Source organism: Polypterus senegalus, chromosome 3 (genome assembly GCF_016835505.1).
Source record: "Polypterus senegalus isolate Bchr_013 chromosome 3, ASM1683550v1, whole genome shotgun sequence".
In the NCBI taxonomy this organism is placed as follows: Eukaryota; Metazoa; Chordata; class Cladistia; order Polypteriformes; family Polypteridae; genus Polypterus; species Polypterus senegalus.
This window is the reverse complement of record NC_053156.1, coordinates 70724196-70751063: the sequence shown is the minus strand read 5'-3', so window position 1 is coordinate 70751063 and position 26868 is coordinate 70724196. Positions and strand designations below refer to the sequence as shown.

Below are 26868 nucleotides of genomic sequence, written 5' to 3'. Positions count from 1 at the left end.
AATTTAGGTGTCCATTTAATGTTGCCAATCCACTTTCCATGCACCATATTTAGGGATGTGGGACAAAAACTAGGAATATCTACACAGACACAGGGTGAATATGCAAAATACATGCAGACAACAGCCAGGCACAGGATTTGAAACTAGGATGCTGTGCCCACAAGGCAACAGTTGTCCTAATTACTGTGCGACTTTGCCATCCTAGACAAGTAAGTCAGTCAGTCATTTACCAACCCGCCATATCCTAATACAGGGTCACAGGGTTCTGCTGGAACCAATCCCAGCCAACACAGGGCACAAGGCAGGAACAAACCCCGGGCAGGGTGCCAGCCCACCACAGGACACACACACACACCTACACGCTAGGGACAATTTAGGATTACCAATGCACCTAACCTGCATGTCTTTGGACTGTGGGAGGAAACCCATGCGGATACGGGGAGAACATGCCCTTTGCAAACTCCACGCAGGGAGGACCCAGGAAGCGAACCCAGGTCTCCTTACTGTGAGGCAACAGTGCTACCACTGCGCCACCATGCCGCCGTAGACAAATCATATCAGATCTGTTCTCAACTTAAATAGGATTTTGAAAAAATATAAATATATAGCAAATGAGAAACAAATGGTTCTTTTTTGCAAAGTAATAACAACAAAACATGTCGCTTTGTTGAAAGAGTAAGTTTGCATACCTTATCTAACACCCTATCTGGCCAGAGTGGTTGTTCTTCAGAGAGCTCAAATCAACAACAAGGAGGCCTAAATACATTAGAAAGGGTTTTATTATAATGCGTAGGAAATAACACAGAACAAGCATACAAAGGAAAACAGAGGCTTGATAATTCACATGGTCTTCTTATACAGATTATGGGCCTTAATGCTGTTGTCGGGTAGCTGGCCCACTTTCCCATGTCACTGCCTTTGTGCCTTCCTCCAAATATGACATTCTACTTCCACACCGGCTCCTCTTCCTCCCATCATAGGAGCCTTTTCCTCTATTTCCACTTCTGAGTCAAAGTTCACCGACCTGGTAAGAGAAGGATCTTAAGATCACTTTCAGCATAACCATAAAACCTACTTCTGAAGTTACAAATACTGGGCCGATATACCTAGAGCTCTCTCATGTTGTGTCACATTTCTAAATTCCTCAGCTAATGTTTTAAGGGCTAGGCATAGGAAAGGTGGCCTGTTTTTGCCCATAATAAGAAAGAACCCCCTGTTGCCATCTAATGGATTGAGATCTCCTTTGCAATCTTCAGTTGTTCCAGCCTTCCTTATCAGTGCCCATACACCTTTGAAATAATGATCCTTGGGGTGCTCAATTCTGTTAAAGTTGAAAGAGTCACATTGCAGGGACTTTTTTAACAGGACCTTTTAAGGAATTCTATAGGGCCCTCTGTCATTTGCTACCCTTACATCCCTACTTCATAGTAAGTTATTGTATTATGCTATGTTATGGAAACGTTTGAGAATATATGGTAAAGCTAAAGAAAATAATCACAGTGCCGTTATCTTAACTTAAAGAAGAATCTGTGTTGTGTTATGTCAATTAAAAGATCAACATAAAAAGAAAAATAATTTTCAAAAGGTTTCCATTTAAATAAGGGATCATATTTGCCAATATATATATATCTGCACGATGGAAACAAAAACCTGCAGCCTTTGCTACCCTGCACAAGTTTGCAAACTGCTGTGAAATTTTAGTGCTGCCCTTAATTTTAAATTATTGCTTTGGTAATTAGGCAAGAAGGTGAAAAATGACTTCATAAGCAGCTTTGGACATAATAAATGTCAAACTGATGTACAGTTTGCTGGCACAACAATAATGATGATTCCCTTAGTAAACATAGCATGAAGATAGGATTATCCAGAACAGGTAGGTCATTAATTATTGCTCATCTTTAGCATGCTGTTTCAGATGTGGTATCAGTTACTTTATGCTGGCTAATAAGACAATCTGGACACGAGTAAAAATTGTATTGTAAGGATTGATAACCAATGAGTTATCAGTTATCAGTGAGAACATGAAAACACACCACATAGTCAGAAAGTCCCCCTGAAGACTTCTAAACATGAGAAATTGCAAGGGAATATTTCTAAATGATTTAAAGTCATTGTTTTGTTGGACTTTTTCAGAAAAATGTGGAGGGAGACTACTGTAATCACTGCAAACCAGGATTTCTTAATCTTTTGCAAGAAAATGCTGATGGATGTGAGAAATGTTTCTGTTCTGATGTCTCAAGTGAATGTTCTGGATCCCAATGGGCATATGCTAATGTAAGTATAAGGTTGGCTGAAACTTCTTTCACTTTTTATGCTAATACCACAAGTGTAATATCAAGAGAAAGAAGTGACTATATGGACAGCTTGTGCCATAGTGATCAGTGATGCTCCTTTGTAGTTCCAAGGGGAGAAGTATGAATCTTAGTTTTTTCACTTAATTTTTTTTTTTTTTGATTTGATATACTGTGTTATTCCCCAAGGGAAAATTGTCTTTTCATATGACCTTTTGGGGTTTAGAGTGCAGGGTTTGTCATTGTATTATACCCCTGGGGCAATTTTTGGGTTAAGGGTCTTGCTCAAAGGCCCAAAAGAGTGGGATACCTTCTGGCAGTAACAGGATTTGAATGTTTGAAGGTACAGTATTACTCCTCCTACATTCCAAAAACATACTTGCCAGGTTGTTTAGTGAGTCTACATTTGCTCAATGTGATTGAATATAGGTGTGCATGTGACTCTCAACCTGTCCAGGGAAGCTTCCCATCCAAGGCCATAAAATCATGTTTATTGTCCTCAGTAACTGTATGGATGATGTTGGCGAACATGTCACTCAATTCAGCATGCGATATTAAAGGAACAGGGCTTGGGCTTTTGCTGTTGAATTGAATGCTCTGATAAACACTCTGGTAGGAGGAAAGCCAGAGTTTTCAGAAAAAAACTCTGAAAGTTTATAGTAGATCATGACATCAGGATTCTTAGAGCCCAGTGTCCTATAGCTGTGTGGCAGCATCGTTTAACTTGGTGCCACCATTCCATTCTATCTCACTATAGTAAAACATATTTTTGAAATCTCTTGAACTAGTAAAGTGCATGCTTAAGATGAGGGTAAATTGCTTTGTGTATGCAAAAGTATTATGGAATTTGATGTCCTTGAAAAAATACATATTTTTTTAGGGTAGGTGGGTCATGTGAAGCATACAATCACATGTAATTAGCTGGTTTATGCTTTACTACAATATTCTAAGCTACTTCTGTTAATTGTACTGACCCTGAGGAAAGATATTAATTTGACTGACATTTTAAACATTTTTCCATATTTAGTTCACTAAAGTTTCACCTCAGGTTGCAAATTATTTGGTATGTGCGACTCTGAGAGCAGGTCAAAGGAGTAATTTGAAAATGACAGAATAAAAGTGGTTTCTTGTTTTATGCCCACATTTCATACGTTCAAGATGTGGCTTCAGAGTGAAACTAGGCAAGGAAAGCGCCTTGGGAAGGAAATGTCATTTTTAATAGAAATTGCAGCACAATGTGTGGCATATTTCTGAGGCATTTTCTCTTTTTTAAAGCTGCAGAGGGTTATTATTCCAAAGCACAAAATAACTTCTCAGTCCCTCTATTAATATTATAATCATCGGAAAGTTGTTTGTTTTATTGAAGCTTCTTTTAATGTAAATGAAATTCCACAAAATATAATACAGGCTGGCACACATACATCCAACACATCTCTTCTTCTTTCGGCTGCTCCCGTTAGGGGTCGTCACAGCAGATCATCTTCTTCCGTATTTTCCTGTCCTCTGGATCTTGCTTTGTTACACCTATCACCTGCATGTCCTCTCTCACCACATCCATAAACCTTCTCTTAGGCCTTCCTCTTTTCCTCTTGCCTGGCAGCTCCATCCTTAACATCCTTCTACCAATATACCCAGCATTTCTCCTTTGCACATGTCCAAACCAAACGCAATCTCGCCTCTCTGACTTTGTCTACCAACCGTCCAACCTGAGCTGACCTTCTAAAGTATTCATTTCTAATCCTGCCCATTCTTGTCACACACAATGCAAATTTTAACATCTTTAACTCAGTTGGTTAGTGCCACCGTTTCCAACCCATATGACATGGCTGGTCTTACTTGTGTCTTGTACGCCTTCCATTTCGCTCTTGCTGATATCCGTCTGGCAGAAATCACTTCTGAAGCTCTTCTCCACCCATTCCACCCTGCCTGAACTCTTATTTACCTCTCTTCTGTACTGATGATCCCAAGGATTTAAACTCACCCACCTTGGCCCACTCTACTCCCTGCATCCGTCACCATTCATCTGACCTCCCTCTCATTCACACACATGTATTCTTTTTTGTTCCGACTGACCTTCATTCCTTTCATCTCTAATGCATATCTCCACCTCTCCAGGGTCTCCTCGACCTGCTCCCTACTCTTGCTATAGATCACAATGTTATCCGCAAACATCATAGTCCATGGCGTTTAATCTCTGTTTAATCTCGTCTGTCAAACTGTCCATCACCATTTCAAATAAGAGAGGTCTCTGAGCTGATCCCTGATATACTCTAATCCATCCTGTACCTTGAATGCATCTGTCACTCCTACTCAGATCTCACCATTGTTACACCTCCCTCATACATATAGTGTACCACTCTTACATACTGTACTTTTCTGCTCATTAGTTTTATACCTCTGTTGTTACTACAGTTCTGCACATATCCCAGATTCTTAAAAATTGGTACCAGTACACTTCTTCTCCACTCCTCAGACATCAACTTCCCAGGTTGCATTAAATAGTTTGGTTAAAAACTCATCTACCATCTCTCCTAAATACCTCCATGCTTCCATGGGTATCTCATCTGGACCAACAGCCTTTCCATTCTCCATCCTCTTCATAGCTGTCCTTGCTTCCTACTTGCTAATCCGTTGCACTTCCTGATTCATTATCTCTGAATCATCTAGCTTCTCCCTCTCTCATTCTCTTCATTCATCAGCCTCTCAAAATACTCTTTCCATCTGCTCAACACTCTCTCCTTAATTGTGAGTATGCTTCCATCTTTAGCCTTTATCACACTATCCTGCTGCACATCTTTCCTAGGTTAGACCCTCTGTCTAGCCAATCGGTACAAGTCATTTTCTTCCTCTTTAGTGTTCAACCTCTCATACAACTTATCATATGCCTTTTCTTTACGCTTCACCATATCTCTCTTCACCTTACACTTTATCTCCTTGTACTCCTTCCTACTTTCTTCATCTCTCTAACTATCTCACGTCTTGTTTGACAACCTCTTCCTCTGTATACTCTGCTGTACGTCCCCATTCCACCACCAGGTTTTCTTATCCTCCTTCCTCTGTCCAGATGTCACGCCAAGCACCCTTCTTGCTGTCACCCTTACTACTTCTGCTGTAGTCATCCAGCTATTTGCCACCCAATGCCTGTCATACCCCCTCCCTGAACTCAACCTTACAGTCTTCCCTTTTCAACTCCCACCACTTGATCTTTGGCTCCTCACTTTCCTCCTCATCTTGACTTCCAATGTCATCCTACAGACCACCATCTTATGCTGCATAAATACTCTTTCCCCAGCCACCACTTTTAAAGTCTCCAGCCTCAAGTCTCCTTCAGACCCACCTGCATAAGATATAATCTACCTGTGTACATCTTCCTCCACTCTTGTACACCACCCTGTGTTCCTCCTTCTTCTTAAAATATTTATTCACCCCAGCCATGTTCATCTTTTTCACAAAATCCATTACAAGGTGAACTTCTGCATTCCTTTCCTTGACATCATACACACTCATCACCTCCTCATCTCCTTTGTTCCCTTCACCACCATGTCCATTGAAATCTGCTCCAATCAACACTCTCTCTCCCTTGGGTACACTGTCCACCACTTCATCTAACTCACTCCAGAAATCTTCTTTCTCATCCATCACACATCCAACATGCGGGACATATGCACTAACAACATTTATCATCACACCTTCAATTTCCAGCATTATAATCATCACTCTGTCCGACACTCTTTTCATCTCCAAAACACTCGTGACATGTTGTTCCTTCAGGATAACCCTTACCCAATTTCTCCTTTAGTCCACACCATGGTAGAACAATTGGAACCCACCTTCTGTTTAGTCTCTTGCATGCACAATACATCAACCTTCCTTCTCTCCAACATATCAGCTAACACTCTCCCCTTACCAGTCATACTGCCAGCATTCAAAGTTCCAACCCTTACTTCCATTTTGTTTACCTTACTCTTCTCCCCCTTCCTCTGGACACACCTTTCCCCTCTTCTTTTCCTCCTTCAGCCAACAGTAGCCCAATTTCCACCAGCACCCTGTTGGATACCAGTACTGGTGGCAGCCCTTGTTATCCTGGGCCACAACCAATCCTGTACTGAAATGTGTATTGTTGTCTGCATATTGATCTGGCAAAATTTTACACCGGATGCCCTTCCTGACATAACCCTCCCCATCCATGCTTGGTACCAGTACAAAGAAACAAACTGGTTTGTGTATCCCTTGTGGCTGGGTTCTGGCACACATACATATACATACATATATGGTGACCATGAGAAGTTGTAGTAGTTCCCAAACCCCCAGATACAACTGCATAACACAGTTCACAAACAAGGTGTTTACTCCATACAACACCTTTACAGGTTTCCAATTTCCTCCTTTTCAGACTGCAACTTAAAGTAAAAGGTTTTTCAATTTCCTGCTACTACTCCTACGTAGTCTTGTCCACCTCTTACCAACTCTGACTATTGATGCCAAACCTGGGAGAACTTCTGGTGCCACAGCATTGTGCATTGAAAGCACTTCCAGATCAGGTGGAAGCCCTTCAAAGAGAGTATAGAGATCTTCTGCAGCTCTCTTTGTCTGCATCCAATAACCATGACAAGGGTAGGATATGAAAAAAATTTATGAAGCATCCCGAACCCACTCTTGGCAAGGAGTAGGAGTTCACGTTTGAGATTTTATGACGTCTCAATTTTACTGCACCCCAAGCATCAAAATGGCACTCATGAAGGTGTTTTGTAGTTTTCTTGGAAATTATGATGACATTTTGTGATTTTTTGTCATACTAATGCTAAGGCTGCACTACAATAATAATAATAATAATAGTAGAAGAAGAAGGTGAACATTATAAGGTAGGATATTGCTCTAAGCTTCACAACAACATCAAGAACAATACAGTTTGAATCCGTGACCACCTGTGAATTGATACTGTGATGTCACTTGCAATTCACATAGGAGTGCTCATCCATGCTTGAGGCAATGATCTTTAGATGCGTGCAATTAATCACACCAACAACTCCAGGAAAGTCAGCGATCTGCATGAATGTATCTTGGTTTAACATTACCTCACATTGCATTAATCTGTGTATTGCTTCAGGTGTTGGAAGGGTGCTGAAAGTTTGGTGCAAAATTTGAGAAATGGTAGATTGTAACATACCCAAATCATCATTATTGCAAAGCTGCATTTTTCCGGAGGGTGAAAAAATGTAATGCTGCCAAAAGTTTCATTTCGGTTGAAACTACATGGCTTCTGTGTGTCAATAGAGCAATTACAAGATTTGTTATGAATATTATTCCATCTGACCGGCGTTTCCAAAACATTCTGCTGTTATTGGAATGTAACTGCTTATCACTGTGTGAATGCCACCTTCTAGCCAGTTGGAACAGCTCATGAACTCTCATACATCCTGGTGCAATTATAAGTAGTTTTCTAAATTAGGAAAATAAAAAACTGACAAATAAATTCAGTCATTCTGAGATTAACCTCAGATGCTTCATAAATATGGACACTGATCACTATCTATGTAGGGCAGCATTGACTACAGATTTTGTTCCAACAACCTTCTTCATTAATAACCCAACGCTTTTGCTAATGGAACATAATTGTTTACCTTAACTTAAAATTACATGCTTTTAAAAACTCCAAACATTTTTTTTTTCATTTTTTCTTTAACCAACAGCCAAGCAGTAATGAGATTTAAAGCAAGACAACAGATGAGCTGCAGTTAAAGGTCTCAAAGTCAGTTCTTGGAGAGTCACCATTTTAACTTCAACCTTCTAAATCAGTAGTCTCTTCTTTAATCCTTGTGACTTGCTAGACCTCTGATTCTACCACAACGGACATTTCCAAAACTATTGATTTTTTTCTTTCCTGAAAGCATCTTCAGAATTTGTTGTGGCTCTGAAAAAATTCCTTGGAACGTCATTGTTTTATTTTCAGATATTCTATTGAAATGGATAATGTATGATAAACTCACACTGTAGGAGCAAATGGAATCAAGTTAGCTGGCCATCTGTTGGCTTGCTTTACATCTCATTTTTTGGCTGCTGCCTAAGGAAAAAAGAAACATGTTTTTTAATTTTGAAAATTTAAGTTCATTAAAATTAAGGCAGAAAGTGTTGTATTAGAAACTGATTACTAATTAAGAAAGTGGTTGGACAGAAAACCTGCTGCCACTGCATCTCACCAGGATATAAATTTCACACCTAATGTATAGCTTGCACAAATGCCTCACATCTATGTACATTTTTCTATGGATACTCCTTTTCCGTGCATAAACCAAAAACATGCATATCAGGCATGAATATTTTAATCTGCTTAATTGGCTTGATGTTTGTGTATGTGTGTGTTTGCAAATTAGTGGTCCTTATGATGAGCTGATTTCATTCTTCATTTGGTTCTTGCCTTGAACCCAGTGCTGTTATAATATGGTCTGACTGGCTGTGACCCAGAATTGGACTAAATATTTCTAGGAATTTTGTTATCCTTTATACTGAATATTTTTACCAGAGCCTAAATTACTAATATACCTTTTTTAACTTCACTAATATACTAATATACTGTAATTATCAACTATCAAGTCAAGTCAAGTCAGGGAGCATGCAGTAGTACAGTGCATTGCCGCACCCACCACACAATGCAACAGATTGGGATACCGGTTGGCAACCCCCCAGGCAGACACGTGGTCCAGTCCCACCCTCCGGAAATGATCCTCTATCTACCGCAGTCAGGTGTTACGTGGGCAAACCCTTGGCATGGTCCAGCCACTCGAATCCCCAACAATGATGATCCTATGAGCACGATCACCCTCTGGGAATCGCGCCACAAGGCCATAGTGCCGTAACTGACGTTCCCTCACAATGCAGGTAATCTGCCTCATTTGGGACTCCATGAGCAACTGCTCATTCGACACAAAGTCAAACCAGTGGTACCCAAGGATTCTCCGGAGAGACACAGTACCAAAGGAGTCCAGTCTTAGTCTCAGGTTACTGGATAGTGTCCATGTTTCGCAACCATACAGCAAGAGAAGAAGCAACAGGACTCTAAGAGTTGGACCTTCATCCTTTTGCAAAGATATCGGGAGCGCCACACACCCCTTTACAGCAACCTCACGGCCCCCCATGTTCCTCCAATCCATCTACTGACTTCAAAGGAAGAGCCACCAGAGAAATGAATGTCACTGCCAAGGTAAATAAACCTCTGGACAAGGTCGACACTCACTCTGCAGACAGACACACTGCTTCTGGCTCTGCCTAATTAAAGGCCTGGGTTTTTATCCAGGACAGTCTCAAGCCAGACACTTTAACTCCTCACTCGAGAGCCCTGATCAGAGCCTCCATTGAGTCCGCGAAGTTCACAGCATCATCAGCAAAGTCAAGATCAGTAAATCTTTCTTCACTAACAGATGCTCCATAACCAGTGGGCCCCACGACCTGGCCCAACACCCAGTCCAAACAAGCATTGAACAGAGTAGGAGCAAGAAAAGATCTCTGGCAAACGCCAGAATTAACTGGGAAAAACACAGAGGTCCTGCCTCCACTTCACACAATTATCAACTATACCAGTAAGTAAATTAGTTAGAAATTTCAATTAACCAATTTACAAACTGCAATTGGTAATTCATCCGTCACTGAACCCAGTTTACAGCATTAAGTTATTAGCCAGCATGAGGTGGCATATCAGTACTCCTACACACTCTGGACCAGTTGAAAATCTCTAATTTACATCTTGAGGATGTACAGGAAGACATGTAAACTCCACACAGGCACCAGTGAAGTTAGAAAATTAGAACATTACAACAATCTAGATGAGAACATATCATTCAGCCCAACAAAGCTTGCCAGTCCTATCCACTTAATTCTAAAAAAATATCTAGTCTAGTTTTGTCCCTAAAGTCTAACCGTCTTCCAAGCTACTTGGTAGATTATTCCATGTATCTATGGTTTTCTGTGCAATGAAAAACTTACTGACATTTACCTTTAACACGTTTCCAACTGTGTCTCCATGTTGTTGATGAACTCATTTTAAAATGACAGTCTCAATGCACTATACTAATTCTCTTTATAATTTTAACCACGTTAATCAGGTCATCCCTTAATCTTCTTTTGCTTAAACTGAAAAGGCTCAGCTCTATTAATCTTTTTTGATAATTCATCCCTCTGTAGCACTTGAATCAGCCTAGTCACTCTTCTCTGGACATTTTCTAGCGCTCCTATGTCCGTTTTGTAGCCTGGAGACCAAGACTGCACACAATACTCCAGATGTGGCCTCACCAGTGCATTATAAAGCTTGTGCGTAACCTCCTTGGACTCTACATATCATGCTATATAACCTATCATTCTGTTAGCCTTCTCGATGGCTCCTGGACACTGTCTTGAAGTTGATGGTGTTGAATTCACTGCAACTCCTAATTCCTTCTAATAAGGTGTACTCTCGATTTTCAGACATCACATTGTGTATTCAAACTTAACGTTTTTAACTTCCAACATGTAATACTTTACATTAACTGACATTAAACTTCATCTGCCACAAATCTGCACAAGCCTGTATGCTGTTCAAGTCCCACTGTAATGATTCAATGGATCCTAGATTTTTACATTTTGGTATCATCTGATTGTTACTTATATGTATTCTTATCCAAATCATTTACATTTATTAAAAATAGCAGCGGCATTAGCACTGACCCCTTTGGAATACCACTGTTAATGTCAGCCAATTCTGATAAGGTTCCTCGCACCATCACCATTTGTTTCCTGTGAATAAGCCAGTTCTGCACCCGTCTACAAACATCACCCTGAACCTCCACTTCTTTTAGCTTGATGCCCAACCTCTCTTGTGGCACCTTATCAAATGCTTTCTGAAAGTCAAGATAAATAATATATGCTCCACTTTGACTATACCCTTATGTTGCTTCCTCATAGAATTAAGTTGGGACTGAAACCCTGACTTTCGAGCTAAACCCTGCTACAGTGCTGGCTCTTTATGTCCGATAACCTCAAAAAACAATCCTGTCAAAGTCTCAAAGTAAAATTTAAAATTTACTACTGGGAAGTAATACTTTTATACCACATTTTTATAAAGCAAGCAAAAGAAAAATGTCTATTTTTATAGTGCTTTTGCCCAAAGTGATAAGTTGATTTATTAATACATGTTCAGTGCAATTGTTTACATAGTTGTACAACTGGAGAATTCAGGTTAAGTAGCTTGCTCAATGCCACACAGCTTAAACTGCCATCATGTTTCTTATGGTTCATTTCCTCGGTTTGTACAAATGTTGCTTTTTCCTTTGGAAGTCCATTCAAGCTTGCAGTTTTTCATCAGCTTTCATTGTTTTCTGAGAGTATAGAATGTAACACATTTTCCAAGTGTTAGATGCTAGTAACGGGAAAAAAGTGTGTTTTGTAATGTATGTTTTTGTGGCACTACATAAATTTGAGATGACTGATTCAACTGAAACAATTGACCGATTTATCAGAAACAAATGAGAACTAAGTACAGAAACAAATCAATATCCTGAAAATTGAAAGCAAATGACAGAATGAAAAGATAAATACAGAAATCACTTTGCCCAAACATAAACTCTCCTCTTAAATGTACAAAAGCTCTGCCAGATCCAAATAAGCATTAATTACAAAAATAATGAAACAAGCTAGTAATAAACTTCACAATAGTAACAATAAATAGAAGCAATATTTGTTCACAATGAGATCTGCTTAGATAGCCACAGTGAAGAGCTAAAGCATGCAAGCCCAGAGGGTCTTGGGCCAATCTAAAACTAAAACAAAATAACAATAATGGGTAAAGGCAACAGATCAGTTCAGGTCAGGTTTGGGAGCATGCACTGGTATAGCGTGTTGCGCACCCACCACATGACAAAACAAATGACTGTCTATTTGCCGCAGCAAGGTGTTATTTCGGCTTCCCCTAGGTTTTGTGCAGCCACTTGGGTCCTCAACAATGAGCAGTACTCATCAGCAGTACTAACCAGCAGTACCCCAGGATTCTCAGAAGAGACACAGTACCTATGAATTTCAGTCTTTGTCTCAGGTCACTGGACAATATCCATGTCTCACAACCATATACTGTAGTAAAACAGAAAGCCCCAAGACTCTACAGACTTGGACATTTGTCCTTTTGCAAAGGTATCGGTAGTGCTACACACCCCATTACAGCGACCCCATGCTGTTCCAATCCATCTAGTGACTTGAAAGGGAGAGTCACCAGAGACATGAATGTCACTGCTGAGGTAAGTAAACTCTCGACAAGGTTGATATTCTCTCCACAGACAGACACACTGCCAATGGCTGTGCTTAAAAGGTCATTAAAGGCCTGGGTCTTGGTTTTTATCCAGGACAGTCTCAAGCCAGATACTTTGACTGCTCGCTTAGTCCCTCGAGAGCCCTGATCAGAGCTTCCATTGACTCCGCGAAGATCACAGCATCATCAGCGAAGTCAAGATCAGTGAGTCTTTCTTCACCAACAGATGTCTCACAGCCACTGGACCCCATGACCCTGCCCAACATCCAGTCCATGCACTCCATTGAACATACTCTTGAGAAACCACAGAATCAACTGGGAAAAACACAGAAGTTCTGCCTCCACTCTTCACAGCACTCATAGTACCAGTGTACAGGTCAGCCATGATATCTAGCAACTTTGGGGAGATCCCGTAAAGTCTCAGGCTGTCCTGTAGGGAAGCAAGATCAACTGAGCTGAACACTTTACAAAAGTTGACAATCTAACACCTTTTCCGCAATATTTCTTTTGGCATTCCTAGTATCCTTTTTAACTGTGGCTCTCAGAAACCTTATGTTTAGCACTGGAGTCAATTGTCTTTTTTAGCTCTCTATTTATCGCACTGTAGTGTTCTCTTTAAATTGTAACTCCTTTTAAATTCTGGGACTTACTTGCCTACCATTGAATGTAAAATGCTTTTGAATGCTTTTATTTTGTTTTAAATGTGAAGCAAAACTCAGCTGTTTTTGTAAATGTCTGGGCAATTTCAAATTCTTTTTTGCAAGATAAAAGGCACCTGCCCTTTTTCTTAACTAAACACATGCAGTGCAAACATAAGAGATGTTTAACAGACATTGTACCTTTGACCGACACCTTAATAAATTTTAAAAAATCGACATTTTTAAAAAATGTATAATCAATGTATATGCACAATATGATATATGAAAATCAGCAATATAAACACCAGAATCGTGCTGACCTGTAGTTGAAATATTCATATGCTGCTTTGATTCTCTGATGCTAACTACATGTGTGGAGTTCTGAAAAATGTAAAAGTTTTAAAATGAAAATATTTCTCAAATTTTAAGCATTCTGTAAGGTTTCTGACTCCCCCAATGGGAAGACATGCTGAAGAGCATCCTGAAGTGCGATCACTGCATCTGTGGAAGACAGTTTATCCCTTGCCGGGGCAAACGCTGGCTCCCAATGCTGCAGCGGCTCACAGCTAAAGCAGATCCGAGTCGATCGCGATTGCACTATAAGTGCTTGCCGTTGATGGGTGATGCAAGGAACACTATAAATGCAGGGTCCAGTATTACTTGGCCACTAACCTGGCCGTGACCCTGCCTGATTGCTGTGTCTGTATATAGGAGAGTGGTATACCCCGCTACAATAAATAACTGTGCTGTTCCTCTTTCAAGCTGAATAAAGTTGGTTTTGCTAAAGTACTGAGACTTAGCCTTATTTTTTGGGGTGCAAGACGGGGACTCATACATCACAATATGAATAAGGCAACAGATGTGTATGTAATTTTTGTTGTTCATACTTAATTCTCATATTTGTTTGTATTATTATTTTATAAAAATGGAGTTTACAAGAAAATGGCATCTTTGCTAAAGTGCGTTGTCACTCCACCTCATACACCAGCCCTGCTTTTAAACTTACTGCACTGTTCCATTGTTCTAATCTTCTAAAAACCTTCATGTCACTCCAGTTACTGATTGAGCGGCACAGTGCTAAGATTTATTGCAAACATTAACTCTGTTTTTATGTATTTTTTAATGATTATACTCAAAATGAAAGATAAAATCATGTATATCTCTAGGAATCTCTTTTCCCCAGATTGGTCTTCATTTCGACTTTAAGATCTCATCAGATTTATGGCTAGTGGAACCCATAAATTTCTGAATAGCAAGTAGCCATTAGATTTCATAATTTGGTTCCATCAGTAGCTTCATGTTCTTTTACATGAAGTTTTAGTAGAATGCATAATCACTGTTTACTATTATTTAAGCTCCTGAAGCTTAAGTTTAGTCCCCAGGGTGTACTAAGTGTTATCAATAAATGTACTACTAGGCTGAGATTTGGCGTCACTATTATACATTTTTGTATTAAGGAAAAAGTTGATTTTGAGCTGTGTATTATATCTGTATTTTATCTTAGATTTTGCATTGTAGAAGCAACATTTTGAAACCCCTAACACTGAACTGTATTTCTTTCTGTTCAATGACAGACACTCTATCTATCTATCTATCTATCTATCTATCTATCTATCTATCTATCTATCTATCTATCTATCTATCTATCTATCTATCTATCTATCTATCTATCTATCTATCTATCTCTAGATAGATTCAGGCTGGGTATCTGAAACATACACAGTATTTAATGTTTGGAAAATGTCTGGGATTAAAAGGTTATTTGTACATAGATAATGTCTTTGCATCCTATGAACAATTAAGCTTCTAATTTAAATTCCAATCAACACAATTTTTTCCACTACTTTCTTTTCTGTCCTAATCTACAACTAGCAAGTGCTCAGTGCAGTTAGGAAAATGTAATTGACAGCAGAGGACAGCAAACCAATAGAAATACATTCAGCCAGATGATCTTTGTTTAGGTTCACAAGTGACAAGACCATCCGAAATCGAGACAGTTTGAAATTATTGGCACTGGCATTCCATTTGCAATGTATCATTCAGAATAGCCTCTTTGTTAAATAAGAACAGTCATTAAATGCAAGGTAACGAAATTAAAAACCAAAACAAAATGATGATGATGATGATGTATTTCATGAAAATGGGACCACTTTTATTTACAGTAGTTGTTTTTTTTCTCAATTTATTATCATGTTGCACTTTTTCATGTAATTGTTTATTTCATAATTACTCTGTTATTTATTTAATTTTGGCACAAATTGTGTTCCATTTACCTGTAACTACAGTATATGCATTTATGTTTTTTAATGATTAATTTTGTTCAAAATTATATCCCTGATTTAAATTCATGGATTTTAAAATGAAAAGTAAATGAATATTTCTTTAAATAAATAAAAGCTTAACAAATCCTCTACCGCTTAGGTACCAGTTCCTTTCTATTGTTTTCACACTACAGGTGATGGACATGACTGGATGGGTGTTTGTGGGCTCAGATGGTATTAAAAATCTTCCTGTCATCCATGAGTCCAATAGTATGGATCTACAAGTCCACCTTAACAGTGAAGAAATACAAAGAGAGTCGCCTTTCTTTTATTACTGGAGTGCACCGGCTGCATACTTGGGCAACAAGGTATTCCAAAACATTATTAATTAAACTGTCTGTAGAATTTTCTCCTTTAATTATCCTTAATCACTGAGAAAAATTGCTTTCATGTTTGCTTTACTTCGTAATTAGTAACCACTAGCATTATTTCATGTCATGTCAGTGCTAATAACTGCATCTGTTCTAGGCCACAAATTGAACACCATAGACAAAGTTTTTGCAGTTTACACAAGTAATCATTATTTCATTGCTGCCAAAAGAATAATGAGTGATGTGAAGTATACGTAACTTGCTAATCCATTTTCAAAAGTATACGTCAGCAAGGTAAAAAGATGATAGAATAAAGCCTCTACTAAACTGCTATGAAACAACTAGTGCATATTTGTCTGTCAGAATGGAAATCCAACAAGATTTATTAAAGGACAATTTGGTCACAGTAAAATTGGCTGTTCTTCTAACTGCAGTTTTTGTTAAAATTATATTTTAATAATTCCAATATTATTAAATTATACTAGATTATTAATTTTCAGGTTGAATCATTTATGTTTTTTTTATTTAAAACAGTGCGGGTTAGCAGTGTAATAGGAATGTGGGATTGTCTATAATTGCCAGAAAAGAAATAATTATGCTTTGGCTTTATTAATATTAATTGTACTTGGCTTTATTTACATTCAAAGGAATATTTGTGCTGTGCCGTCTGTTGGTCTTGATCTGTGTTAATCTATTATATACAGAAGTATACAGATTTTATAGTGCAGTAATGCTGAAAGCCACAGATAATTGCATCTATACATTTTAAATGCCATGTTCTATCATGTAAATTGCTCTTTTTTGCGACTTAAAGTGCATTTCAAGTAAACACTGTCTACTCAGTTAGAAAAGAAAAGAAGGTTAATTTTGCAGGATATTTTCTGTACTGAAAATGACTTATGATTTTAATTTGCATTTTAATAATAACTGTACTGAAGTTTTCTCTGGCAATGTGTTTGGGTGCACGTTGTGATGGGGTCCCTCAGTTCATCATTCAGTTCTAACATCAATTCAGAAACACTGGTGTTATTCTTCTCTGAAGGTGTATATTTTACTTTAAAACATGTGTGTGCTTGATCTAAGAATGAGAATAGGACAGAGGATCTAGAATACAAATACTCTTATGTTTACAGTAGAAAATATTTATACACATTCTATGTCAATGGATAAAAACCTAGTGCACTAAGAGATTATTGCCCTTTTAGAAATAAGAGAATTAAATAACCAAAAGCATAACTTCATTAGGAGAGAGAAGTATTCATTCTTTGAGAAAATGTATTTAGTCTCCCATACAACAGCACAGATTTCAAAGATTGTGTGTCTACAAGTCACACACACACACACACACACACACATATATATATGTATGTACAGTATATATTCTGTTAGTATTCAGCAAAATGGTAAAGAAAAAGAGACAAATGAAGAAATTAAAATATTTCCAGCATTTCATCATTTTAATTTGGAATGGAGTATTACAAAAGTGTCTAATTTAGTTGCATTACATAAATGATAAGAATGACCAGAGTCATAGTTGTATTGAATAGATTGGATAGAATAATGATGCCATTTTTCAGAGTTGCCCTATGGATCATTATTAGAACAGTCTAGAAAAGAACAAGCCCAACAAATGATTAAAAAATCATTTATTTATTTTTACAGAGAAGTACAGTCAAGAGCTCTATTATTTTCCAAGTTTATTATCAGCCTTAAGACACTGAAGTCAGCAATTTATCCTAAGTAAAACAAATAGCTTATATAACCAAAGCCAAGAAGGCAAAACAAAATACAAGCAAGAGTCATTAAACCAGGTTTCAACATTTGAATATTGTGTAGTTTAACTACCAGGAGGCATGGTAGTTGAACATTTGTTGTGAGTTTATATAATTGTATTTCCCAAGATAACTAAATGGTTGATGGCTTCTTTGAATGCACAGAAATGAGATCATATCCCAATACAATGTACAAAATACAATAAAATCGTAATTAAAAACAGCACGTTTTTGCACATCTTCATGGGTGCCAATCACTGCTTTGCCAGATCCCACAAGATGCTGATGTACTTGAGCTCCTTCACTTGGGGCAGTTTTCACTCCTCCACTTGCATGATAATAGTTAAGAATAGGTCAGAGTTATGTAGAGCAACCTTTTGGAGACTTAAGGGAAAGATTAAAATGTAGAGGAGAAAGCTCAGTACTACATTAATTATGAATTGATTTTATATGCAGTGTGTATTCTCCCTTCTTTGGTTACAGTGAGATTTTTTCTTGAAGAGGATCAGGAGATAAAAAGTAGTTCAAAAGGCAAGTTGAAATGATACTCAACAGTCCAACTGATCCATCATTAAGAGTTCAAATGCTAACCAAAAATACCATTAGCAAGTTTGTTAACCAGGAAAAGCTTTATTGCAATGTATGCAGCTGACCTTTATAGCCTTGATCCCTATTGACACAAGTAATGTGACACTCAATGTCACCCATAGCAATGCCACAAAAGTGTACAAAACGACAGTATACAAGGTCAAACAAAATTACATTTAAGCAAAATTTCCCATCTTTTCTACTTTTTCAGATAACCATAAAATGAAAAGCTAATTTTTTTTTTTTTTTTTGGATTCCTCGATGTTCAAAACCTCTAAATAGATATAAATATTTTGTGAAAGAGATCACAAAATGGCAGACAAAACAAAATACAAAAACATAACACTTTCATCCTAGTAATTCTTTATTTGAGTCTTTCACTGTTTTGGGGCAGAAAAGAGAATGGTGTTGGTCCACAGTGCTATGAGATGGAGAAATGGTAGAAGACAGTACCAAGGCTTCAAGGAAAGTTAAGCATTCTGAGAGGACAGTGAGGGAGTGAATGGGAGTTGCAGAAACATAAGTGGAGGACAGCTGATTATCATTTCTTAGAGAAAAAGAAGAAATATGACAACAAGGTTGCACATAGTCAGGCAATAGTCAAACTATAATATCAAAGGGAATTTCTCTAGAGGAAGGAGTATATGGGTATTAGCAGAAATGTATAATGTGTCAAATGTGGCATGAAGTTCAAAGCATTTTACCAGGCATCAGTCCCAAAGGTGAAATGGTTATCCTTCCTCTTGAAGCCCCTGAAGTAAGCCTGCCTGTACATAGGCAAACTTTGTACAGAAAGCACCCCAGTCTGAAATAAAGCTGACTTTCAACCTTTGGCTGTTGTATCTGTTGCATGTATCTCTGTTAGAATTCATCTCAAAACATACATTTGGGTATCATCCCATGTTTCAGTCATCAATGAACTAGAGGTTAAAGTGATAAAGGAAAATATTTTTTACAAACTGAGTCTACTATCTAAAATAAGCTGTAATTATGGAATTAGTATATTGTATGTATTTATTTTTACTGATGACACATGAAAGATTAAGGACAACTTAAATTGATTCCTCATGTAATAAGTGAAAAAGGAAACTGAGTTACAGCTTTGATGTCCATATTGATTTTAATTATGTGTTTGTGCATTGTGACATTTACTGTACTCTCTGTTATGTCAGTTTAGTTTCTTAATGTTAATCATAAATATAATATTTTCAGAATAGCTTATTTGTCTAGTGATAAATTTCACATGCAAACAGCAATGTAGTGTGCGAGTCTCACTTGAGTGGACCTCATTTATGAAACCCTCTTGAATGCAAATTTTAACTGCTATTTTCTCAATTAAAACTAATATAAAAACATGCTGCAGTCTTGTTGCACAATATGTAAACACATGTAGGTCAAAATGCAGTTAAGTTTGAGCATAATGTATTTTGTTGTGGATTTTTTCAGCACATCAGTGTTGACAAAAGTTCTCACTTTGTAGGACGTGTCACTTATAACCTAAAAAGAGGAATTTGTTTATGGCTCTGAATATATATCTGTTAGTAGAACAACTGTATTTCCTTATTTGAAATAGTTCTGCAACCAGGGACATTTATTAACTATGTACAGCAGAAATACATTGACCATGGAAACGTATGAATGTGTTATACTTTTCATTTCACCACAGCATAAAGCACATCAGAATCCATTAGCTGATTATTTGAAGGTCAGAGTTTGCCAGTGTAAATCACACTTTTGATTGCCTGGAGTGAATAACACAATCAAATACATTCCTAAGATTTTCAGGAGCATGCAAACACTGAAAACCACTTTAAACTGACATTAACAAAATAAGCCACCTCTATTGAACATGAACCTTAAGACACTTGGAAAATAATGAATCTAACTTGATCATAGTCAACATGCTTAATGACTGTTTAGTTTGATAAACAGAATACTGCATATGATCAAGAAATTCCTTCATATCACCTTTTAATACCAGCTAACCCTACAAGATAATAGAGACAAAGACTTTGTAGGAAAGGAGTTACAGATAAAAAGGGAGGAGTTTTTCTCACCAAACCTATAGTTGAATGCTCTGACGTTCCACCAATTTTTTCTTCTCATTACATCTGGTTTACAGACCAATGGCTACATATTTCCTGTCACTTATTGTTTATTATCTCTACTCCCTAAAACACCAAATAAATTGTCTGAATCGCTTACAGCTCTCTGTTTCAGATATAGCTTTTTTGCATGAATCATTTTTACATATCAGAATTTAAGTAGAAGTGTCAACAGTTCTACAAGACTGGAAGAACTTCAAGAGCATTCTGATCAGTCAGCAACTGTATTTTCATTTGGAGAAAAAATATAAATAATAATGGGTGTCTTTTCATAATAATTTGTTGTCTACACTTCCACTATATCTATTTTCAGCTCACCCATTGGCCTGTGATCTCCATCTTTGACACATTTTAGATCTCCCTTTTCCAGGTTGTTTGTAAAATTTTATGTTTTGCTGAAGAAAGATATATGTACTGTGTGCATGGTTCTTTGTTGATGTGAAGTTTTATTCTCATCAATAAATGGTGATGTCTATGCTTCCATGTCCTGCTAACTCATCATGGTATCTTTCAAAGAGTTTGCTTGTAATTTCTTCACAAAGCTCAAAACATAATAAAATACACAATATTTCATGCTTCCTCCTCCCATCGGACCGCAGCCCCTGTCTCGGATTAGTGTGACTATATTGCTCCTGCAAGCAAACTGCGATTCTTAGAACGATGAAAGAAGTCGCAAAATCAACCGGAATGTTCAAGCATCCATCCATCCATCCTCTTCCGCTTATCCGAGGTCGGGTCGCGGGGGTAGCAGCTTAAGCAGAGAGGCCCAGACTTCCCTCTCCCCGGCCACTTCTCCCAGCTCTTCCGGGAGAATCCCAAGGCGTTCCCAGGCCAGCCGGAGACATAGTCCATCCAGCGTGTCCTGGGTCTTCCCCGGGGCCTCCTCCCGGTTGGACGTGCCCAGAACACCTCACCAGGGAGGCGTCCAGGAGGCATCCTGATCAGATGCCCGAGCCACCTCATCTGACTCCTCTCGATGCGGAGGAGCAGCGGCTCTACTCTGAGCCCCTCTCGGATGACTAAGCTTCTCACCCTATCTTTAAGGGAAAGCCCAGACACCCAGCGGAGGAAACTCATTTCAGCCGCTTGTATTCACGATCTCGTTCTTTCGGTCACTACCCATAGCTCATGACCATAGGTGAGGGTAGGAGCATAGATCGACTGGTAAATTGAGAGCTTTGCCTTACGGCTCAGCTCCTTTTTCAACACGACAGACCGATGCAGAGCCCGCATCACTGCGGATGCCGCATCGATCCGCCTGTCGATCTCACTCGTGAACAAGACCCCAAGATAGTTGAACTCCTCCACTTGGGGCAGGATCTCTCCCCCAACCCTAAGAGGGCATTCCACCCTTTTCCGGCTGAGGACCATGCTCTCGGATTTGGAGGTGCTGATTCTCATCCCAGCCGCTTCACACTCAGCTGCGAACCGATCCAGAGAGAGCTGAAGATCACGGCCTGATGAAGCAAACAGGACAACATCATCTGCAAAAAGCAGTGACCCAATCCTGAGTCCACCAAACCGGACCCCTTCAACACCCTGGCTGCGCCTAGAAATTCAAGCAAATTATAGAAAAAATCCCATCTAAATCCATTAAGTAGTTCTCTTGTGAAAAGTGGATTTTATATATATAGAGGCTGAAATTCTAGACCATGTAGCCAAATTTATTTATTTATTTTTTTAATTTACTTAGCTTTTGGAGCGCCACAATGGCCAGGTAGTTACCACTTCTGCTTCATAGCTCCTTGGACTGAGGTTTGATTCTTGTCTTGGTCTTGGTAAAGTCTACATATTCTCTCTTTACTTGTGTGGGCTTTCTCATGAGCACAACCTTTTCCAGTCAACTTTCATGGATCAAAAATGCTACAGTAGTTTCAACTCCATCAATGTGCTCAGTGCTACCTGTACAGATTCATTGCCTTTGTAAGTTTGTAATGGGGTAAACAAATTAAGAAATTGGGCAGATGAAAGGATGGTTAATATCCATTGTTCTAAAATGAAGTTTTTTGAAAAATAAACAATTCTATGACCAATTTAGTACAAATCCTCAAGAAGTTATTTCAAATAATATGTAACCATTCCTAAACCTTTGTGTAGAGAATATTAAGAACAGTGACAGAGGACTTGTTGGTTGTTTTTAAGACTGTATGAGTGGGAACATCAGACAAAGCAGTGGTCAGTATAACAGGAGCTGGGATCGGTAATCAAGTGTCACAGGGCAATTCTATACATAAAACAAAAGCTAAATTGTGACCAGAATTATTTTGCTGAAACAGTAAGTCTCTCATAAAATCTTCCCTTTATTTTCACAAAATATTTGGACAATGCTTAATTTGCATATCCAGAAGTTATATCATATTTGCTATTTTGTCAACAGTCAGGTGAGACATCCATATGCACCTAGCAACCATACACCATAAAGACTGCACTGCACCTGAAAATCAGAAACACAACATACAGCGATTAACAAAAACTCACTTTTTGCAATATGAACATCCTTCAGTTGCACAAAGGTTTACCAGAAATCATTCATTCCCCATTGCTTCCCATAGCCTCCATGGGATGTGGAAGGAAAACAAGATACCTACAGAATAAACCATAAACACACAGGAAGAACACACAGATGTTCATTATCGAAAGTGATGAGTGGCAAACTTTATAAAAAAACAACAGGAAATAAAAGTACCATTATTTTCTCTACTGTTATGTGCTTTTTCCCATTCATTCATAGTAGATAAATGTTGAGATGTGTTTGGAAATGCGCATCAGTTTAGTTTGAGTGCATTTTCTTGAAAATGCGATATATTCCATTAAAGGAAATGTAATTATTACTTTTAAAATACTTTTACTTCTGTGGGTTTATTTTAATATATTGTAACATCTAAACACAAATACAAAATTCTTTTTATGGATTACTTAATATTACTTGGTTATGTTTATCTTGCAAACTTTGCAGAGAATGGTTTCTTTTTAAATCTAATATCCATCCATCCATTATCCACCCTGCTATATCCTAACTACAGGGTCATAGGGGTCTGCCGGAGCCAATCCCAGCCAACACAGGGAGCAAGGCAGGAAACAAACCCTGGGCAGGACGCCAGCCCACTGCAGGGCACACAGCAAGCACACACTAGGGACAATTTAGGATCGCCAATGCACCTAACCAGCGTGTCTTTGGACTGTGGGAGGAAACCGGAGCACCCAAAGTAATATAGTATAATACAGTAAAATAAACAAATTGCAAATTATACATCATTTTTGATATACACATTTAAATTATATCTTCTGTTATTAATTTTTATATTGGTAATTCATTGTTATAATTGTTGTGAGTCTGCTAAGCCATGTGTTATAGTAAGATAATTCATTTTCTCTTCTGATAGCTCATGAAAAAGCCCAAGCCGTGCGTTATTATCGCAGCACAGCACGCAAGCAACCTTAATTAGACTATATGGCTTTAAGACTTAAAAAAAAAAAACAAAAGGAAATTAAAAAAACTTCCACATGTTGCACTTTCCATAGAAATAGTTATGAAATGCAATGTGACAAATCAGAAAAAAATCTGGAAAGTATCAGTCTCATATTTTTGATTGTAAACAAATGTACAGATAAAATGGAATAGATTTCTGTGATTTTGTTTAACACAAACAAGGAGACCTACATCTTTTAAATTTGTTTTTAAATCTCTTCATTTTAATGTATGATACTACTCTTCAGGTAAGCATATATTTTTATAATCTATATTTTAATTTATTGTAAATTGTTATTTGTATTGTAAACTCATCCATTTCACATAAAATTGTGAACAATGTGTCTTTCTCTTCCGTCTCTTAAATTCAGTGTCTATTATTTACCTTTCTCAGGCATGCACTAGCTCAGCACACTCACAGGAGTGTGAATTTACAGAACAGACCAACACCAGCTTCTGAGGAGGAAAGCTGAGTTTCAAGACTGTACCATGGCACGTCACTCTGTAGTGCATGGCTGGCAATGCATACATTAGAAGGTGTAGAGATCAGTATGATATAAATGAAAAGGAAGCATGGTGTAATAACACAAAGGAGCAGCATTTACTGAAGATACTATTACCCGAAGTTAGCAGAAAGCAAGCAGAATATCTGGAACAATCAAAATCACCATGTGAAGTGCAATGCTCTCACTTTTAAATTTTTTTTTGCCCTCCTATCACATGAATGCACGTCTGGCTAATTTTTATGTCAATGAACGAAACAAGAGAATTGCAGACATTTTGTTATTATGTAAATATTAAAATAAAATTTTTCACATTATGGTATCAATTGTGATGTCAATATGTTTTGTCTTTGTATTTCAGTAACACAAATTTTTATTTATGTCATGTTTTTTTAATTTAGTGTCAGGATCAGGGTTATGATTTTAACTATTTTCCAACTCTTTCTTAGCCTTAAAAATGATTAAATGTAGTTCCTGGGGTTTTAAAAGTCAAATAATTTTTGGTCTTTTTGTTCCCATGTATTTTCATCAGTATTAAATGTGGTTCATATAATCCTGTGATGATGATGTATTTTTCTTATGGGCACCACATTCTGGAATAGTTTTGTTAATGGGACACTTCTTTAGTGGGGGCCACGGGTTTGGAGCATAGTGCCGAGCCCTGTTTGACAGTACTTCGGCCACACCCTGAAGTGCTGCCGGAAGAAGCTTGTTGGACACCTATAAAAGGAGCCAGCTGCCACTACTTGGAACGCCAGATTCCGGAGGTGGTGGATAAAGCTTGCCGGAAGAGGAGTGGAGGCAGAGAGAGAGAAGAAGAGAAGGACTTTGAATTGTACTTTGGTGCATTGTACTGTGCTGGGGGGAATGAGAAAAAGCATTTTCCCACTGAAATAAAAGTGTATTATGTGCTGCACTTGTGTCTCTGCCTGTCTGTGTCAGGTTAGGGAGGCTGTACACCACAGCTACTTTTGAGGCTTGGTGACCGGCAATGTGTGATATGTGATGTCATTAGCACAATGGCATAAAGGTCAACATCTTACACTTACTGGTCATCCAAGTTTTGAATTCATAAACAAAAAACCTTTAGCATTTTTCTTATTAGTTTTTGAGTTAATAATTACAAACTTTCCTGTCCTCTGACAACAAAGCATTTCTCGTATTTTTTTGGCTCTTTTTTCGTTTCGTTTTCTGGAAACCCTTTGAGTCCTAAGTAATTAAATACTAAGTGAACCTTGTTTTGGTTTTGAGTTAGAGGTTTTTAATAGTTTCCCTTTTCCTGGTTTGTTGATGGTTTTGATATTTGCTTTCTAAAAGCATTTGCCCCATTTTTGGTCTTAGGCTGGTCTGAAATCTACCTTTTGATGTAGGGGTAGGCTGCTTGGGGTGAGGCCTATTCTAAAAAGCCGGCTTGGGATGAAGCTTGTGATTTTCACAAGGACTGCAGCCCTATTTGAGCTTTCTATGGCAGGAATCAAAATGCTATTTTTTTTATCTATATTGGGAATATTAAGCTGAATAAATAATAAAAATAATGGTACCTCTTCTGTGTACCTCTGGACATTCTATCTTCATGCCAGTTAAAGCTTGACCTGAACTGACTAGCTACATCTACAGTACATTTAATGGCCATAAATAATCATAATTTTGACTCAATGGCAAGCCAAAATATCATTTAGAGGATATAGGAAGTATTATAATATTTAATGACATTTTTTTAAATGGTTTAGATATGTCTGTAAATGCAGTTTGGTTGTTCATAAATCATTTAACATATCTTCATAAGCTTGATTTAAGGAGACCTTTAAGTCACACTTAATCTCAAAGCATTTTAAGATGTGTTCCAGTCTTTTAACTCTCACTTCCATTTCTTACTGATTTTATCACATTAGTCTTTGAGACTTTATTTGCTTTGTAAATAACTTTTGTTTTCCTAGATTTTTAACTGGTGGAGGATGCATTGCTGTTGGAAAATGACATTATACTGCAAATTCTAAACTAGCTATGTCATTTTAAAGCCTGCGTTAGCTATGAACATGGGATATACAGAAAATAACGTCAGAACATAGGCTGTTTTTTGTGTGTATTTGGTTGGATCAGTCATGCCCTTAGGACAGTTGATTGCTGATCAGTAATATCTTTGAATGCACAATGAATTGCACTCTACCCGTTAAAAACTTCACATATTCTTTGGCCTCTTGATTCTCTAATTAGAAAAAAAGGTTCAGAAAACATAGTTTCTAATCTTACAGCTTTTTGTACATGCTCTCATTTTCTATTTGATCTCTCCTGTAATGTTTCATTAGCTCTTGTAATGCTTCATTAGTTTAGTGCTTCTATTAGATACAGCATTTCGTACATGTTCTCATTATGTCACATAAATTCAAGGATGTTTTGCGCATATTCTCATTTTCTTTTTTATCTCTTTTCTCTGAAAACTTATGAAACATGCAGCACCTAAGTCTTGCATAATGTAATGTAATTTAATATTGTATTTTATAATGTAGTACTGTATAATAAAATGTTATGCACCAGGAAGCTATGTTTTATTCTCTGCTTGCTAACAGTCAGTATAGAGTTTGCACATTCTCTGTATTTGTATG

The 26868-nt window shown here is 37.8% G+C and overlaps 1 protein-coding gene across 8 annotated transcripts in view; it reads left to right on the top strand.

Moving 5' to 3' along the window:
* The window catches only part of lama2 (laminin, alpha 2), an 852572-nt gene that overhangs the window by 354991 nt on the left and 470713 nt on the right, over positions 1 to 26868 (top strand). For all 8 annotated transcript variants that reach the window (XM_039747473.1, XM_039747472.1, XM_039747479.1 and 5 more), the window contains exons 11-12: positions 2134 to 2274; positions 15652 to 15825. In XM_039747473.1, coding sequence (XP_039603407.1) covers positions 2134 to 2274; positions 15652 to 15825 — 315 coding nt within the window. The remainder of the gene's footprint in view (positions 1 to 2133; positions 2275 to 15651; positions 15826 to 26868) is intronic.